The following is a 19818-nucleotide window of genomic DNA, read 5'->3' on the forward strand; positions in this document are numbered from 1 at the left end:
CTGTACATTGGAGGTGGGGGGGGGGGGGGGGGTTGGGAATGGGACACACACACATTTTACACTGTACATTGGAATATTGACAAAGCCTTACTTGGTCATTTACTGTACAACTAGGTTAGGACATTTGTAGGGGCCAGTTTCGAATTGCAGTCTCACGTAGGCTGTTCCTGACGTGGCGAGGCGAGAGAGGTCTGCTGGTTTCTCTTGGGCTGCAATGATTGGGCAAATGGAATGATTTTGGCAATTTGGAAAAATGTAAATACACAGGTGCCAGCGACACGAGAGCGCGATTTATGTAAACAACACAACCGCCCCAAAGGAGTGACGGCAACCCCACGTGACGTCCCTGTGGCAGAGTAACCTCGTTCCCAGCTTTATCTCGAGAGATAAAAAGTGGCAGAGTGGCAGGTGCAGCACAGACACGCTCTGACGCAATGGTTGACAGTGGCAGGTAGTTAGACGAAAAGCTGCATGGGAATCTAATTAAAGGTAAGTAAGGACACTTGTGAATATACTGCCTTGTAAAAAAAAATAAAAATAAAAAAAATAACAACAATCCGGCGCTTATGGTGATTATGCATTTGGGTGATTGGTTTCTCTTACGCAATATTGCGTAATAACTTGGAGGAAGTTTGTCACCATATGTTAACTAACTTTACCGTTCAGATAATGGTTGTACTAACGCGTTGCCTGTGCAGTGTGCTTTATGTTACTTGAGAGTGAGACAGATGGCATTTGGACGATCCATCTCAGAATCGGAATGGTCTTTATTGCCAAGTAGTCTTTGATTGGTCGTTTTTTGTGCGACATTAACGGACAGCCAATTGCTGTAGAATGAAATAAATATAAACTCAATTAAAATAGAAGCAGAATAGAATATAATTATACAATTAAAATAGGCCAGGGCTGTATAGAATCTAGCTACATGGATGGGCACATCACATCAGTGTTTTCTTATTATGGGACAAGAGGGTGTGCAGTCAGTGGTCCAAGGAATTGCCTACAGGAGCCCCTTTAATTGTTTACAAATAGTTGAATGGTTCCATGCAGGTGACGGTCATCATTCATGCCCCAGGCGAGCGCCGTGCTGCAGCTCGCGCTGCTCCTCTCCGCCTTGCCCGCGCAGTACCTCATCGCGCAGTGGAGCGGCTCCACGGCGGCGCAGAGGCTCCAGTCAACCAAGTGGTAAGTAAAGGCCCATGAATGCCTTCTACAACGCTGTTCCAGTTCCGTGTTGCCGTTTTGCGCTCTGATTGGCCGAGCGCGCGCATGCGCATGAGCCGCGACGCGCTCCTCAGCCAGCTCCTCAGCCAGGCTCCGCTTAAGGCAATTTATACAAATGGAAGTATTGATTACGCCGTAACGAATCATTAAAAAAATATACCCTTAACTGGAATATGTTGTGCCTTTACACATATTGTTGGATTATGTAATTGGTTTGTCATGACAAACCAATAAAAAATCGCGAATTAACCGGTGGCTACAACAACACACAGTAACTACATGCCTCATTGTTTACAACTACTGGACACGGACGCGTTAAACAGCAATCAATTATTTTAATATAACAGTCCGGTTCTGTATTTGTTTGTGTCTGTAGATTGTTGGTGAACAACTAACTTTAGGTTAGTTTAACGTGTCTGTGTCCAGTAGCCACCGGTTAATTCGCGATTTCTTTATTGGTTTGTCATGACAAACCAATTACATAATCCAACAATATGTGTAAAGGCACAACATATTCCAGTTAAGGGTATATTTTTTTAATGATTCGTTACGGCGTAATCAATACTTCCATTTGTATAAATTGCCTTAAGCGGAGCCTGGCTGAGGAGCGCGTCGCGGCTCATGTGCATGCGCACGCTCGGCCAATCAGAGCGCAAAACGGCAACGCGGAACTGGAACAGCGTTGTAGAAGGCATTCACGCATCCGCTTTGCCTTTTCAAGTTTGCTACTATATGTGGACATTTGGTCAATGGTAATGTCGTCACTGAATGCAACATTTCCAGGTTCCTGGGTATTTGGAAAGAGTGGAGGAAAACATATCTGAATGGCACTGTGTGGATGGAGTGGGCTGCACAGCTGGCCTCCGAAGTGATGTGAGTGGGATGCATTCAACATACTCCCTATTATTGCAAACATAAACATGCATCTGCACACGCAAGCATATTGTACTGACTGATCGGTAAATGTATTCCCTAAACCAATCCCTCAACAATATGCCTTAACATAATAACAATAAATAAATAATTTTAAAAAGGAAAGAAAGAAACATAATAAAATGAGAACGCTGTGATCAGCAGTTCTTCTCCCCAGTTAGTCCTCCCACCGGGGACCCTCTACGACCCAGTTGACGCTGCTTTGACTGGACCCTCCTAGCCTGAGTTTTATCTATTTGCCATTTTGTGTCAAATCAAGTGTTCCTTTATTCAGGTGTTATAGCAGCATATAGGGATGAGAGAGGAGAGATACAGGCAGGGGTCTATGGCTGAACGTGCTCCTCATCTTGGCTATATCCTCATAGAAGGGGTGGGAGGGGGGTTCCAGGATGGCATCCAGCTTTTTCCTCGTCCTCCTCTCTGCCACCACCTCTAGTTTGACCAGTTTGACTCCCTGTACGGAGCTAGCCCTCCTCACCAGCCTGTTCAGTTTGTTAGTGTATTTTTACCTAGGGACTCCACAAGATAGTAAAACAGGACACACACACACACACACACACACACACACACACACACACACACACACACACACACACACACACACACACACACACACACACACACACACACACACACACACACACACACACACACACACACACACACACACATAAAAACGGTATATAGGAGTGTACATACAGTAGGACAGTGCCTTGAAATGATTTATTAACATGTCTATTTTATCATGTCTATTCTGCTTATTTTTATTACTATTTACTATTATTACTATATTCTTGCACAATTGTAGCGGGCATGGCCAACCGCATTTCACTGTATGCCGTGGTATGTATTATGTGATGAATAAACCCTTGAATCTTGAATCCTGAAAAACACACACACACACATACTGAGTGAGTGCTTGTTTGGTCTCTTAAGGTTGCTGGCTGGCTTGGAAGAGGAAGGGGCTCCTGGAGAGTCTCCTGCCATAGAAGTCATGCTTTATGAGAATGACCAGGGCTTCTTTGGAGGTTGGTGTCTAAAGCCCTGTCCACACGAACGCGCAGTGTTATGTAACCGTGATTTATTGTGCGCAGTTGCACTGTTCGTCGACACGCAACCGGGTTTTTGGAACACTGCAACCGTGGTCTTTAAAAACCGGAGTCCAGGGTGGAGTTTTGGGCTCACCCCGGTTGCATTGGTTGCGTGTGGACATAGTAACCGAGATTATTTCCAGTGTTTACGGCAGAGCTGTCCCAAGTAGCTGCGGCCAACTAAGGCCAGGGGTCAGCAACCTGCGGCTCTTTAGCCAATCAGCTGCGGCTCCCTGGCCCAAATTTACTTTTTTTTTTTTAATAAAATAAAAGATAAATTTTACTTTTAAAATTATTATTTCTTTTTTGTTCTCTTATTTTGGAGATCAATGTCATACTGTGACACTGAAATGAAAAATTATCTTTGGGTATGCAATTGTCAGGCGTTTTATGCTTATGTGGGTATGCTTGGGGATATATAAAACGTTATACACTGTGTTATCTTCATTTTAAGGGTAAATAGGTTGTGTGGCTCCCTGAGCATTTTATTTTGTGGGAGGGGGGAAAAGTGGCTCTTTTGATAGTAAAGGTTGCTGACCCCTGAACTAAGCTCATGTGTTGTCAAGTTATTGTTATAAGGAACCCAGTCCAAACTACAACAGTCTGCATCCCCTTAACAATTGTTTGTATTGAGCCGTATTGTATTGTACACATTCTCCAATCTGTTAAATAACGTTTTCATCCATTCATTCTACTAGCGGTAACGTTACTACGCTAATGTACGCTAGCCGCAATGCTAACTATTATAATAAAATACAGTATCTGACACGTTTACAACAGGGCCTGTATTCATGCAGTATCATAAGAAAAGAAGTACTGATTAGGGACTGAGACCAGTTTACTTTCAGCGATCCCAGAAGTCTTAAAAACTTCAGGAACAACTTTACCAGCTTGCTTAGTTGTCCATGACAAGTTTTGTCTGTGTGTAATTCTGAATTCACTGCAGAATTGTCAGTGGTGTGATTTTTTTTTTTTTTTTATAATTTTTTTATTCAGGATTGGAAGCTTTGTGGAGACACAATGCACATTCACTTATAATGTATATATTTACCACACAAACCCAGACCCCTTTCCTGCTTTTTTCTATTGTCCTGATCAGACACAAGACCGACTTTGTAACCAGGAAGATGTTGGTGAAATATGTGTGTGGGGATTCTGGTTTCACTGGAATGCTGTTGCTAGGGGACAGCTTTTGGATCCAAATGTATTTGATGTCAGTTATTGCATTGGCAAACATTGCAACAGGAAATAAGCATGGGTCCTTTTAGAATGTTATTGTCACTTTGAAACCATCTATGGAGATATGTTCATTCATTCAGTCAACCTTTTATTTAGATAGTTCAACTTTCAGTCAGATGTCAAGAAATATAGTACACAATAAAAAAGCAAAAAACTAAGTCAATCAATAAAACTGCAGACTGGGGTGAAATGGCCATTAAAGATTTAAACTGTCCAAAAGATACTAAAGAATAATATGTGGGCAAAAGTATATGTGATATATGGGCACATGTTGTGGTTTCTAATAGGATATGGATGTGAAAGCTCCGACAAATCACGTCAGTTTTCAGTTCATTGTCAATTATTGTTCCAGAGTTTGTTTCTTAGTGGTATTAAAGATTAGAGTCTTTATTTTATGGTTTCTAGTGGGCTGTTCATGAACAATTAATAATAATAAAATTGTCTAAGGTTTTACTTTCGGTTCAATCGCTGTTTATGAACACGGCCCCTGTTCATTGCAGATATTTTAGTATCGGTTATGTAAGGGATAATGTATGGCTACGAGGTCATTGTCGCAAAATAATTGACCGACACGGAGTTTAAAATACCGAGGCGCCGCGCCGAGGTGTTTTAAACGTAGTGAAGGTCAATTATTTTGCGACAATGAGCGAGTAGGCTATACATTATCCCGCTTATTACATGGCTAACTTACTAACAATATACCTAATTCATTTGACAAATCGCAGTTGTTCTGTGGCTCTGTCAGCCCAAATAAAGTGATTATTATTATCGCGGGCAGCCTCTGGCTCCGCTGTCAGTGCAGCGCTATACATTATCCCGCTTATTACATGGCTAACTTACTAACAATATACCTAATTCATTTGACAAATCGCAGTTGTTCTGTGGCTCTGTCAGCCCAAATAAAGTGATTATTATTATCGCGGGCAGCCTCTGTGTTCTGGCTCCGCTGTGTTCTGGCTCCGCTCGTCGCTCCGCCCCCTGTCATCGCCGGCACGGCAGTGTCTAATTGCACTGAAACAGTGTGTCAGTGGGCTTGATTGCGAACAGCTGCGCTCTGCGGTCATTATTGAAAAATCTGCGGTCATTATTGAAAAATAATGACCGCAGTCGGGGGGCTATTGACCAATCACAAGCAAGCATTTCGGCGAATGTGAAAACGCCATGTAATAAACTACAGTATTCACTGAATACAAGGTACTACTCGCCTTATATAGATCTCTCTTATATGTTTTCTCTTCCTCTCCTGGCTCTATCTCCTATATCATCCCCAGCCTCCAGGGCGGTGCGTAGCCCCCAGCCTCCAGGGCGGTGCGTAGCCCCCGGCCTCCGTTCGTTTTCCTGCGGGTGGGGGAGGTGGTGTTGGAGAGGAAGGGCCACATGGTGGGGGTGGTGGTGAGCTGGGACTCTGAGCGCCACGCCCCTCCAGAGTGGGTCAGCAAAGTGTATTCTAACTCTGAGGTCAGGAGCTGCAGTCATACACATCCTACACTCGCCACAGCATTGTCATATGAATGACGTATAACTGATTATGGATCATTAAAATCTGGAGCACATGGCTTAAACACACACACACACAGCCCAATCTTGCTTAAAATATGTAAATTACTAATCGAAAGGTACTAATCGACCACAGGAAAAAAGGTACATATTGTACACTATGTTACCGGTACCAGGCCAATCAGGCTTAACAGGTTAAGCAACTAAGTATTGCTGTGTATTTCTAGTGGTTGTTGGTTCGTCTCCTGGTTGTGGTGTTTCTTTTGGACTTTTGCAGATGCAAAACATAGATATATTACTTATGGCTATAACATAACATACTCCAAAATTGTCCGGTTTGACTGACTGACTGTGTGTGTGTGTGCGTGCGTGGTAGGAAACAAAATCGGAGCACACACCCCACTACAAGGTACTGTTCAGCGGCCCTGAATCCACCTCACTACTGGTGGCGTACCTGCCTCAAACACAACTGCAACACATCTCTGGGACGAGGGTAGGTACCACAAACACGCACACAAGCTCATACAAATACAGGCACACACACAGGTGTTAAGCTCATCTTCTTTTGGTTCTTAGCCGGACATTCCCACCTTGGAGCAGTATTTCACACACTTTGATAGCGAGCGATTCGTCATGCAGCCCTGGCTCAGAGAGATCTTTCCTGAAGATGAGATCTCCCCTGAATATGAGGACAGCTGACTGTGTGTGTGTGTGTGTGTGTGTGTGTGTGTGTGTGTGTGTGTGTGTGTGTGTGTGTGTGTGTGTGTGTGTGTGTGTGTGTGTGTGTGTGTGTGTGTGTGTGTGTGTGTGTGTGTGTGTGTGTGTGTGTGTGTGTGTGTGTGTGTGTGTGTGTGTGTGTGTGTGTGTGTGTGTGTGTGTGTGTGTGAATGAGTAAACAAGCAAGCGATTGGCAATAATGAAGGTCACCACAGTAGATCTAGCTACTGCTGCTACAGTATTTGTGCATTATGTGTGTGTACTCTACATGCCCATGTGTGTATGCTGATGCCTTTGTGTCAGTGTGTTCTGCAGGAACCTTTTTTCACGCCTTTTAAAATATGTCTCTTGTTCCAGCAGTCTCAGGTCTGTAGAAAAATGTCTTCCTTTTGCCTGACATCTATGAGATGAGATCTGGTCTCAACAATTTTGATTGTAAAAAGATATTTTTTTACAGATCACTTTGAATGCAGGGGGGGTGATCAAAGCCCTTCCTGCACAGGGGGTCTAGTTAGTTATGTTGGTGATCAAAAACCTTCCTGCACAGGGGGTCTAGTTAGTTAGGTTGTGAGACCTTTCTGCACAGGGGGTCTAGTTAGTTAGGTTGGTTGGGAGATATTGGGGGTTGGAGGCCAATAACCCTGAGACACATTAACCCCTTAAGTCAAATTTCTGGGTTGATGCCATTAGTTACACAAATTTGGTCCAAAACAAAACTGTTTTTGTCCACTCAAGAAAAAAGGTCAGAATTCCTTCCAGAATACCACATTAAAACACCAACACCTGGCGGCCAAGTGGCGCAGTGGGCAAGGCGCTCGCCATTAATGCAGGAGATGCTGGGTTCGAGCCCAGCTCTCGGCGTTGCTACCAGCTTGGCTGGTCGTTCATACTAACACAATTGGCAGTGTTAGGGGTGGAAAAGCTGATGGGTGGGGATTGGACCTTGTGGACAGCGACTCCTACAGGTCGGTTGGTGCGCCTGTACAATAATAATAATAATGGATTGGATTTATATAGCGCTCTTCTCTGACTGACTGTTGCTCTGACTCAGAGCGCTTCACAGAGTCCATTATTCGTTCATACACAGTCATCCCGGTGGTGGTAAGCTACAATTGCAGCCAGAGCTGCCCTGAGGCAGACTCACGGAAGCGTGGCGAATAATCATCGCCTACGGCCCCTCCGACCACCACCAACATTCATTCACATGCATACACATTCATACGAGGCAAGTAGGACTGAGCGATCGCGCTGTACAGGTGAAAAGATGCGACAGCTGCCTCCTCATGTACCGGAGGGGACACGTGATGCAAGGCTTGGTCCTCACTGCAGCCGACCAGTGGGAGGCATAGTCTAGCAACGTTCGAGACAGGGGAGGGGAGAATTGAAGGGAGAATTGGCAAGGCGAAATTGGGATGGGAGAAAAATAGAAAAATAAGGAGAAAAAGTGGATCAAAAAAATAAAAACACCAACACCTCATCTCCCGGTGTTGCACACAAACCTGTTACCTTTGACTAAAGTCATCAGATGTTACATAAATTGGCTCCTTACCCCCAAGGTTTGCGTGTAAAATGTGGATCACATGAGCCAGACGACAGTTCATAGGAATAACCATCATCATATTTACCATCCCCAAAACAGATAGTGCCCCAAAACAAGGGATAAAGGGAAGAAAAAATGTACCTGCTGTTAGGTCATATTAAAGTATGAAGCGAGTAGCAGAGTGAGTAGTGCGCAGTGAGCATCTCCTGGTGACATCCTCTTATATGTGGAGCTCTCACCAGCACACCTGGAGACGCACACAGTCAATAGAGGGCAGTTGCACAATGCTGACACGCAGTCACACCTAGACATTACATCTCCACAGGCCTGATAGACATGCAATAACCAAGGTTGAGTTGAATTGAATTTATTGGACGATCTAAAATCACATACAATACTGGTACACAAAATGTACAGCCATCACATATAATTTTAAACCGGATTGAAGGATTGAAACGCAATAAAACCTTACGGTTTATTTCCATTGTGGTCCTCAAAGGGGGGGGGGGGGGGTGGACAAGATGACGAGTATGCACAAATAAGACATGCACAAATTCTAATTTCAAGCCTTGTAAATATGAATAAAAAGAAATTCAATAAAACAAACAAAGTCAACAGCACACCTCCTGCATATATCTTTATCCTGAGTGACTAAGCCATTTCTTCAGAGCCTGTTTAAAATGTAGATTCTGACTCAATACTTTGTATAGACACTGGCAGTTTATTCCACTCACAAGCTGCGTACTGAAAGGTATTTTCCCCCATTGAGCTCTTGAATTTGTGCGCCTCTGGTTGCATATGTGTGGGTGTCCCTAAAGCACATAAAATAGTTGGACAAGTATGAGGGGACCCTATTGAACATGATTTTATGGGTAAGGCCCAACTTAATTTGAATCACCCGCTTTTCCACTGGGAGCCAGTTGAGTTGATTAAATATAGCTACATCCAGGTGAGTGTGGGTAGGAAGGAAGCTTCATCACTACTCTATCCATTTTATTTTTGGCAGTCTGAAATTTATTTTTAATTCCCTGGGGTGCACTACTATACCAGAAGGGGGCAGCATAGTCAAATTGAATCAGGGCACCTGATAACATCCTTAGGGTTTAACTATCCAACATCTCAGACTTACGAGCCAGGAATTTGGTTTTATGGCTTATTTTAGCGAGGGCTTTCAAGGCCATAGCCTCCCCTGTGAGATGTTTGTCTAAGGTGCATCCTAAATAAACGAGTGAATCCTTACCTGCAATGACTGACTCTCCTACTTGAATCTTCAACCCTGGGAACTTTCGCAGCTTAACTTTGGATCCAAAAAGTATGGCCTCAGTTTTCCCAAGGTGGAGAGACAGCTTATTATCGGCCAGCCAAGTTCCCACACTCTGAAGCTCCTTACATATAGTCTCCTCTACCTCTCCTAGGTCTTTGTGAGACACAAGAATAGCAGAATCCTCAGCATAAAGTAATTATAAGAACAACTATGTGTTTACACATAACGGGTATCAATAACTTTTGACATTTCTACAAGAATAGTTATTTTTTTCAGCAATCGGATGGTGAGCACCTTTTTCTGAAAACCCCATATGACAAGCCAATGAAGCCATACATCCTCTGTATGGACTAGGTCTTTAGTTTCTGGTCGTTGGTGTCATTGGGCTGTGATTATCCCAAGTGTCACAATAGGTCATTTTATACAGTAAGGTATACAGAAGTAAACAAAATTAAATTGTGTCATTACTTTGAAAGGGCTACTATAGGGACTCATGTGATACATGAATACAATCATGGGATCCACCAGTCTCAGCTTTACAGCCATACATAATTCATGCAATTTCGAGACTGTTAATGGACCACAGTATGCAGAAATAGGCAAATATATAAATATAAAGAAAATACATACTAGCTTTAAAAATGTAGCCCACTAGAGGCAGTAAAAGATGGCTAATCCACTGGGCTATCTTGAGCGGTTAATGGTGTAATTCAACTCTGTTGAAGGGTACCGTCTGAACTTTCTAAGATATACAGTATTTTAACATGCACAAAAATGAATAAATGTTTACATGAATTGATTTAAAAATGCATTTTGATCAGTCAGAGATTGAGGAATGTTGTGCATTTTAGGAATGTATAATGATATATGATTAAATGCTTGAAACACTGAATGCTTGAGACATTGAATTTGCTCTGAAAAGGTATACATGGTTTCCTGTGTGGTTGGTGAAAAAGACCAATTCTGCACAGTATTAAGCCATTAGTTACAATTCCAACTGTATAATAAATCTTAATTAAAACACAAAGTCCATGCTGAACACTGATGTCTCCCTGGCAAATGAGCTAAATACATTCTATGCATGGTTTGAGGCTGTAAATTACAACAACAGCCTACAGGCCACTGCAATGGCGAGTCGGCGTACAGAGAGGAGGTCCAGTACCTACCTCGTACCTGGGGCGGCGTGGCTCAGTGGGGCGGCGTGGCTCAGGGGTAGAGCGGGTCGTCCAATGATCGAAGGGTTGGTGGTTCGAATCCCGCTCAAGCCCATGTCCATCCCACTGCCGTTGTGTCCTTGGGCAAGACACTTAACCTACTTGCCTCGTATGAATGTGTATGCATGTGAATGAATGTTGGTGGTGGTCGGAGGGGCCGTAGGCGATGATTATTCGCCACGCTTCCGTGAGTCTGCCTCAGGGCAGCTCTGGCTGCAATTGTAGCTTACCACCACCGGTATGACTGTGTATGAACGAATAATGGACTCTGTAAGCGCTCTGGGGTCTCTGGGGTGTCACGAAGAGCGCTATATAAATCCAATCCATTATTATTATTATTATTACCTACTGTAGCTCAGTGGTGTGCTAATAACAACCTGGCCCTCAACACCAAAAAAACTAAGGAGATAGTGGTGGACTTCAGGAGAAATAAAACAGGCACGCACAGCCCCATCCACATCAATGGAGAGGAGGTTGAGCGGGTCTGTAGTTTTAAATTCCTGGGAGTCCACATCTCTGAGGACCTGTCCTGGACCACGTACACCTCGACCCTGGTCAAGAAGGCCCACAAGCGCCTCTTTTTCCTGAGGAAGTTGGCCAAACTCCACCTACCCCCTCCCGTGCTAGCGAACCTTTATCGCTGTACAATTGAGAGCATCCTCACCACCTGCATCTCAGTCTGGTAGCAACTGCTGGTAGCAACTGCACTGTTAAGGACTGGAAATCACTGCAGAGGGTAGTGAAAATAGCCCAACGCATCACCAAGACCCCACTCCCCCCCATCTCATCAATCTATGAGAAGCGGTGCTCACGGAGAGCACGGAACATCATCAGAGACTCTTCTCACCCCAACCATGGACTGTTCCCCCACCTGCGGGGTACTCGCTCCCCTCAGCTGTCAGACTTCTGAATCAAAACTCTTAGCCCACTGCACCTCACTGTATACCTGTGTATATAGCCCATAGCTTATGTAGACTTTATTTTAATTTATTTAAAATTAAATTTATTTATGTGTAATGACAAAGTGAATCTAATCTAATCTAGAGCCACTACCGATGGAGACTCAGTGTTCAGGTTAACAGAGCATTAGGTGAGGAGTACCTTTAAGAAAGTGAATATCAGGAAGGCAGCAGGACTGGACGGCATCCCCGGTCGCATCCTAAAAGTCTGTGCCAACCAACTGTCCCCGGTATTCACTGACATATTCAACCTGGACCCCCTGCAATTTGCATATCACCCCAACAGGTCCACGGAGGACGCCATAGCCCATGTGCTGCACACGGCAGCGTCACACGTGGACAAGAGGCAGGGGAACTATGTGAGAATGCTATTTATTGACTACAGCTCAGCATTCAATACCATTGTCCCCTCCACGCTCGTAGTCAAGCTCAGAGACCTGGGCTTGAACTACGACATCTGCCAGTCGGTCTTGGACTTCCTGACAAGAATACCCCCAAGTGGTGAGAGCAGGTAACTGCACCTCCTCATCCATCACTCTCAACACAGGGCCCCCCAGGGCTGTGTTCTGAGCCCCCTCCTCTACTCGCTTTACACACATGACTGTGTGGCAAAGCACATCAGGAACACAATCATCAAGTTTGCTGACGACACAGCTGTGGTGGGCCTGATCTCTGCAAACAACGAGAGGGCCTACCTGGGAGAGGTAGATAACCTGACGCTGTGGTGCCGGGAGAACAGCCTCTCCCTGAACGTCAGCAAAACGAAAGAGATGATTGTGGATTTTAGGAGGTGGGGGGATAGGGACTACAGCCCCCTCAGCATCGACGGGGCACCAGAGTACCTCGCAGTCCACATATCCGAGGACTTGACATGGACCACACACATTGACAGTGTAATAAAGACGGCATGGCAGTGCCTCTATTTCCTTAGGAGCCTAAGGAAGTTCAAAGTGAGTCAGAAGATCCGTAAGAACTTCTACTCATGCACAATAGAGAGCATCCTGACTGGTAACATCACCTCCTGGTTTGGGAATAGCACCGCACACGACCGCAGCAGACGTGGCCTGATCAGCTGAACGCACAATTGGGAGGTGGGCTTCCCACTCTCCAGGACATTTATACCAAGCATTGCAGGGCCAAGGCTAAGAGAATAACCAACGACTCTAGTCACCCAAACAACTGCCTCTTTGCACTGCTGCGGTCAGGCAAGCGCTACCGCAAGTCTCATGGCCGGTACAGAGAGACTCAGAAGGAGCTTCTATCCCCAGGCCATCAGGATGCTCAATGACTCTATGTAACATCATCAACCCATCTATCTACACTCATTGCACACACATCCACATGCACACACTCACTTTAAAGTTTAACAAACACTCACCTTAACACTCAATTTAGACACTTTAACACTATTTTATGTATCTATTTATTAAAGAGATTTGCACTACATTCATACCTCATTTGCACCTTGCCTTAAAAAAAGTGTTTGTACCTCATTGTCTGCATTTTTACTTCATTGTACTTAGGTTGTACTTTAGTTTGTATATTGTATAGTGTTATTCCTCTTACCTTTTTACTGTATGAAGCACATTCTCAGGGGCTCATACAGAACCAAGCATTTCACTGTAATGTACATGTACCTTATACGTGACAAATAAAAACAAACTTGAAACTTATTTGGCTTATGGCTTATACTGCAAAAGGTTATAGCTGTAAGTAGGAATCTGTGTTTGTTTGTTTTTGTGTGCATGCAATGTGTGTGTGTCTTTCTGAAGTATGTAGACATGGGAGAGGCTGTCAGAGTCTGTAGGGGGGTTGAGGATGGGTCATAGGTGGTGTATAGCGGCATGGTGGTGTAGTGATTAACACTGTCGCCTCACAGCAAGAAGGTCCAGGGTTCGATTCCCGCTTGGGGACCAGGTTTCCGCAATGCCAGGTACCCAGGTGGGGGATCTCCCAGGCCTTTCTGTGTGGAGTTTGCATGTTCTTCCCGTGCTCGCAAGGGTTCTCCCCCCCCCCCCCCCCCCGATAAGAGAAACCCAATGGAAAAACATTCACAACAGATCGCTGACGCTGTCACGTCCCTGACGAAGACGGGCAGGAGCATTTGGATTGGTCCCCGGGCGCGGCCCTCGCAGACCCGCTCCCGGCAGCCCTTGGGGGCAAGGACGACGGGATGGGTTAAGAGCAGAGCTCAATCGCATCGGCAACCCTGAGACAATTGCATGTGTGTGTATTCCTCTGTGTGTGTGTGCTGCCCATTGCATGTCGTTGTGTCATTGCATGCCGAATAAAGACCTCTCTCTAAAGAGGTCCTGCATTATTATTATGGGTCATGGGTCACATCAACCTTTGTCACCCATTCCGCCACTCCTTTTTCTCCTCCTCTCTGACCACTCCAAGGTTCTGCACCAGCAGACGGCTCACTTTGGGCATTTAATAATTGCTGATAAACATGCATGCCCTGAGTGTGTTGGTGTGTGGAGTCGCATGTGCAGTTCTACTTTTGGAGGCGGGGCAGCAGCATCTTTTCCCTCTCTTACAGTTCAATGATCTATGGACCCTTTCATCTGGACAACATTATTTGTCAATTTACACAATAATTAAAATCCAGTCTGTCCTAGTCTAGATAGGCCTACTCACAGTCCCCTGACTGGGAAGTCAGAGGTAGAGTTGCCAGCAGTACAGCACCTTGAGCAGTTTTGTGGTTCGGTGCCTTGCTCAAGAGCCCTTTGGCAGAGATGGTTGGCGACAGACTGACCTATGATTAGGGCAAAGGATAAACACACCAGTATCTCAAAGATGGATTTTAGTAATACTAATGTGGTATTCCCTGCTTAATTTTGTCAAATATATTTCTATATGAATTTGAATATTGTGATAGTAGAATATATTGGGAGACATTTCATTAAACGGAATGTCTGGGGACAAATATAGGCCAGAGATATAATGAGGAGACAGAGCACTGCGCTAATTTTGAATGGGGGAAATGCATTAAATAAAGGTCTGTTATTATGGATGGAATTGAATCACAGCCAAACCAAGGTACCTCAACCCACAAAATTGCTCTCTCCTTGGCACAGTACTGTGCATGTGCCTCCAGACATTACAATGGGCTGGCCCTGCACAAGGTGGGCTAGCTTTGATGAGGGTGCGTGACATTGGAGACACTGGTTACCATTGGTATCATTATCAGTGGGGCCACAGGGGGCAGCTGTGGAGGAAGTGAGCTTGGTGTCACCTGCAATGAGGCCTCTCAGGCTGGGCCCAGCTGGGTGGTCAGGGGGGATTACCATAAATCACACCAGCAGCCATTGCATGGCACCAGGGTCACCCTGCCTCCTCAATGCACACTTGCACTAGCCCAGCTTTGGGGCACTATAATCAGAGGGGCTCATAGTGGAGACTTTTTATACAACACTAGGGTTTGTGCACACAGGGCTCAGCAGCCAGGGGGGTGTAGTAGGTTTGATTTGAGCTGTGGTAGGGACACTTAACCCTTTCACTACCACACTACAGACGGTTAACCCGTCTGTAGTGTGGTAGTGAAAGGGTTAACCCTTTGTCGTGTGGCAGTGAAAGGGTTGACCTTCTGTATTGTCCCAGTGAAAGGGTTAACCATTTGGTAGTGTGGTAGGGACACTTAATAACATCTTTTTGCATTAATTTGAGCATAAATACTGAGCTACAAAGAGCATCAAATGAACCTGGTAACTGTTTGTTTAATTTGGCCTACATGTGCACTTGCTGCATACAAATTGATAGCAAATTAGGTCCAAAAAGCCTGTCAACCTACACTCAATGTTGTGAATTATAATACTAAAACTACAGTTTTCACTCTGCAGTTTCTTCTTTGTGTGAACAGAGCTCATACACTGACACTGGGGGGGGCGACAGTGACTCAGGAGGTAGAGTAGTCGTCTGGTAATCGGTTCCCAGTTCGATTCCCATCCCTCCCAGGCAGTGTGTCGAAGTGTCCTTGAGCAAGACACTTATCCCCTAATTGCTCCCAATGTGCAGGTTGGTACCTTGCATGGTTGCCTCCGCCGTCGGTGTGTGAATGTGTGAGTGACTGGGTAAAATGTGAGGAACAAATTGTAAAGCGCTTTGGATAAAAGCGCTATATTAATAATAATAATAATATAATAATAATAATAATAATAATAATAATAATAATAATAATAATAATAATAATAATAATAATAATAATAATAATAATAATAATAATAATAATAATAATAATAATAATAATAATAATAATAATAATAATAATAATAATAATAATAATAATAATAATAATAATAATAATAATAATAATAATAATAATAATAATAATAATAATAATAATAATAATAGTCGTGTTCAGGGAAGTACTGCAATTATTATTTGAATGTAAATAAATCTACTAGCCTACTCAGGGAAGTACTGCAGGCTAATTATTATTATCTACTGAAATCTACTACTCAGGGAAGTACTGCAATTATTATTTGATTGAAAATAAATCTCCTACTCAGGGAAGTAGTCTACTGTAGGCCTACAACTAATTATTTCACAGTGGCACAGGATCATTTGCCAAACTTTTGTTCATTTTCAAATAATTATGTCTTTGTGTCTTGTTGTGTTAATCTTGTCTTGTTAGTAGTAGAGGAAATGGCATGTTTGTAGCCTAAAATGTATTCTAGCCTGGGGTGAAGCTCTAGGTAAAAGCGCTATATAAATGCAGCCATTTACCATTTACAATATCATAACAACTGAGCCCCCACATACCACCAGAAGGGCCTTAACCTGTTACCCTTGGGGGTAATTTGACCCCTAATTCAATGTGTAGCGTATCTAAATAAATGGTTGACATAATTTCTTTTGCTTATTATTTCATGACTTTTCCTAATGTAGTGAGGACAAATGGGTAAACATAAAATTAACAATATGATATGTTTTCAGGGGGTACATTTATCAGGGCTATGGCTATGCGCCTTGCTCCACCCATTTGTCCAAAAGCCAGTAACGAAATATAACGAAGGTTATCCTATAACCCTAGTTATATGATTACTGGCAAGCATCTTGCTTTGCGGCCCTGCATGAGGACCCCTGACTGTTTTTAGAATGAAACTCAGTCTTGGAAGGGGGAGCACAGCCACGCCACAGGGTTATATACGTAGCCGGAAGTGGGCATGGCTGGATAGATAAGATGCGGGCAAATACTGCGGCATGGTCATGCTGGACCTAGAAAAGGCCTTCGACACTGTCAATCACTCCATTCTGATTGACAAGCTAAAACTGCAATTGGTTTTGATAGTTTATCAGTGAGCTGGATTCAATCTAGGGACCTGGGGGTATGTATTCCCAGTGTCAGAAATATTACAGCTTTACCTAAGGTCCCCCAGGACCCTGCTGTTTTTATCATAAATCGATCAATACAGACCGTATTAGATCCCCCAATGGGGTATCATTGGAAAGCCACACTCATTGGCTACAACCCTGTCCAAAATCTTTCGAGATCGCCAAATGATTGACGGAGCTAGAACCCCGGGAGTCGGGGGTGGTAATGTGTACTTTGGCGCACGCCTCACATATTGGCATGTAACTCGAGAACCGCTGAACCAATTTTGTCACCTGAAAGGGCAATCGACAGGCAACAAATAGGCTTTAATTCTATCTATATATTGTATTAAAAGAAATGCACACCCGAGCCGCTAGAGGTCGGCAAAGTGGCGCGTCGCGAATCGTCCTCAAGAGGGCCCACATGGAGTTAAGGCACCTTGCATGGTTGCCTCCGCCATCGGTGTGTGAATGTGTGAGTGAATGGGAATAATGTGAAGAACACAAATTGTAAAGTGCTTTGGATAAAAGCGCTATATAAATGCACCATTTTCCATTTACTCTAGAGGCCAAACTTATTTGTGTTGTATGTACTTGTGCTGTAGACGCAATAGCCACAACTTTACCCCCAGTCTGTGTGGATCCAGTCTGTGTGACTCGATCCTGACTTCCTGTCGGATCGACGCCAGGTGGTGAGGATGGGCCTCCGCCCCCCTGACTCTCACCACTGGAGCCCCCCAGGGCTGCGTCCTGGGCCCTCTCCTCTACTCACTGTACACCTATGACTGCGTAGCCACGCACAGCTCCAACACGGTAGTTAAATTAGCTGATGACACCACAGTGATAGGCCGAATCACCAAGAGCGACGAAGCGGCCTACAGGAGAGATGTTGACAACCTGGCCAAGTGGTGCCAGGAGAACAACCTCTCCCTCAATGTGGAAAAAACAAAAGAGCTGGTAATAGACTACAGGAGAGGGGGAAAGAAGCTGGACCCCACCACCATCGATGAGGCTGCAGTGGAGAGTCAGCAGCATTATGTTTCTCGTGTCAACATCACTGACAAACTCACCTGGGACGTCCACACTAATCATGTGGTAAAGAAGGCCCAACAACGCCTCTACCACCTCAGGATGCTGAAGAAGTTCGGCATGACATCCAAGAACCTGAAGACGTTCTACAGAGGAACAACAGAGAGTGTGCTGACGGGGTGCATCACCGCCTGGAGGGGGAACTGCACCAACCTCAACCTCAGAGCGCTGAGCAGTCTTGAGGAAAGCACAAAAGATCTGTGGATGTGAGCTTCCCACTATCCAGGAAATCTATGAGAGCCGGTGCATTAAAAAAGCCCAGACTAACACTGTTGCGGCTAACTACATTTAGCACTGCAAAGAAATTTGCACATTACTCATTACACATACTTTTTTTTTTTTTTTTTGAACTGTACATAGCCATCTTTGTTATTTAAAATGTGTGCGGGAGCTTAGAGGACTGTATATAATTATCACCTTAGGGGGTGTGGTAGGATGCCTTAACTCTTAAACTAATTGTACCAAATACACAACTGAGTGAATAACTTAAAATGGAGTCACCTAAACTAGAAAGAGCGAGGAAACTGTTTGAATCATAATGCTTTTATATAAGCAAAAAGGGGAAAAAAGATGCATACAAAATATTGTTATCACATTACACAAAGCCTAATTAAATACTATTACTAAATTTAGATGGGCGCCCAAATAGTTCTAATAAAGTGTTCTGGCCAAGTTGCCGCGGTTACCACTGTGACAGAGGAACAATTCCCTCTGCAGGATGAGAGAGATGGAGGTGATGAGGAGTAGTAGACCGCTGCGTGTTGATGAGGGCGGGAAGACGCTGCCCGGTCCAATAGGCGCCACCAGTCTGCTCCTGCAGACCAGATGCTCCGCTGTGGTGGTCCGAGTGTCTCGCTCCGCTCCGTGGTGCTGCACGGCGCACGCCGACAGCTGCTGCAGACACGCTGGTCCCCTCTGTACCACAGGCTACTGCTTAGGACTAGTTGTGTCCTTTACTCCGTTTACAGCGACACAGACCTTATCTAAATGTTCTCTGGTCTGTGTTATATATCGACTGATATGTCCAGTATAGAGCAGCTATCGAAGCATGAGCCGAAGCTACTTTAGGTATTAGCGCCGAGCTAGCTAGCTTCGGCTAACTGGTAACGATAGATGGGGAATACTATAGTCTGCTGTAATATGCTAATCCCAGACGTTTACTAAACATCAAATTAGCTGGGTACTAAACTCACTCTCTCTTGGTTGTATAATGTCCGCTTGGTAAGCCACTTTACATACTTGGTCACCGTCAAACTATAACGTTAACGAGAGCAACGCTGTGTGTACGTCCGCTCTCTTCCGTGTCCGGTCAAGTTCAACGTCACAAGCTCATAGAGAGGAAGTGACGCAGATACGAGGGAACACTAAACCACCTCTGGCCCACTAGATGGCAGCACCGTCATATAACCTGAGATGCAATCAATAGGCAGACAGTGTAACATTATGTGGTAAATAATAACTTAACTCCCACATATTAACTTAAAGGGGGATTATTTTAGGTCTAATTTTACCTAATTGCAGACCCTTCAGCACAGCCGCCCCCTGATTTGCGGCGCTAATCAGTACTGAGGTCTGCTGAATGTCTAGTAGTCACTCAGGCTGGTCAGAGTCAGAGTACGGGGGTAGTCGGATCAGTCGAGCCACTGGTCTGTGGTATGTTCTTCCTCCGACCTCCACGATAGCAGAGCGGACTCTTCCGTCTTGCCCTTTTACCACACTCTTCACCCCTCCGGTG

General features: G+C 44.5%; 1 protein-coding gene across 1 annotated transcript; it reads left to right on the top strand.

Annotated features, from left to right (window-relative positions):
- Positions 1-405: 405 nt before the first annotated feature.
- LOC311223316 (uncharacterized protein) lies at positions 406-6683 on the top strand (the record flags this gene model as incomplete). The annotated part of the gene is made up of 7 exons (XM_084308108.1): positions 406-489; positions 1033-1185; positions 2008-2097; positions 3094-3185; positions 5785-5945; positions 6361-6477; positions 6561-6683. Exons 2-7 carry the CDS (start codon positions 1067-1069, stop codon positions 6681-6683), a joined length of 702 nt encoding a protein of 233 aa, XP_084164234.1. The 5' UTR covers positions 406-489; positions 1033-1066.
- Positions 6684-19818: the final 13135 nt, after the last annotated feature.

Source organism: Notolepis coatsorum (genome assembly GCF_963971535.1).
Source record: "Notolepis coatsorum genome assembly, chromosome: 2".
Lineage (NCBI taxonomy): Eukaryota > Metazoa > Chordata > Actinopteri > Aulopiformes > Paralepididae > Notolepis > Notolepis coatsorum.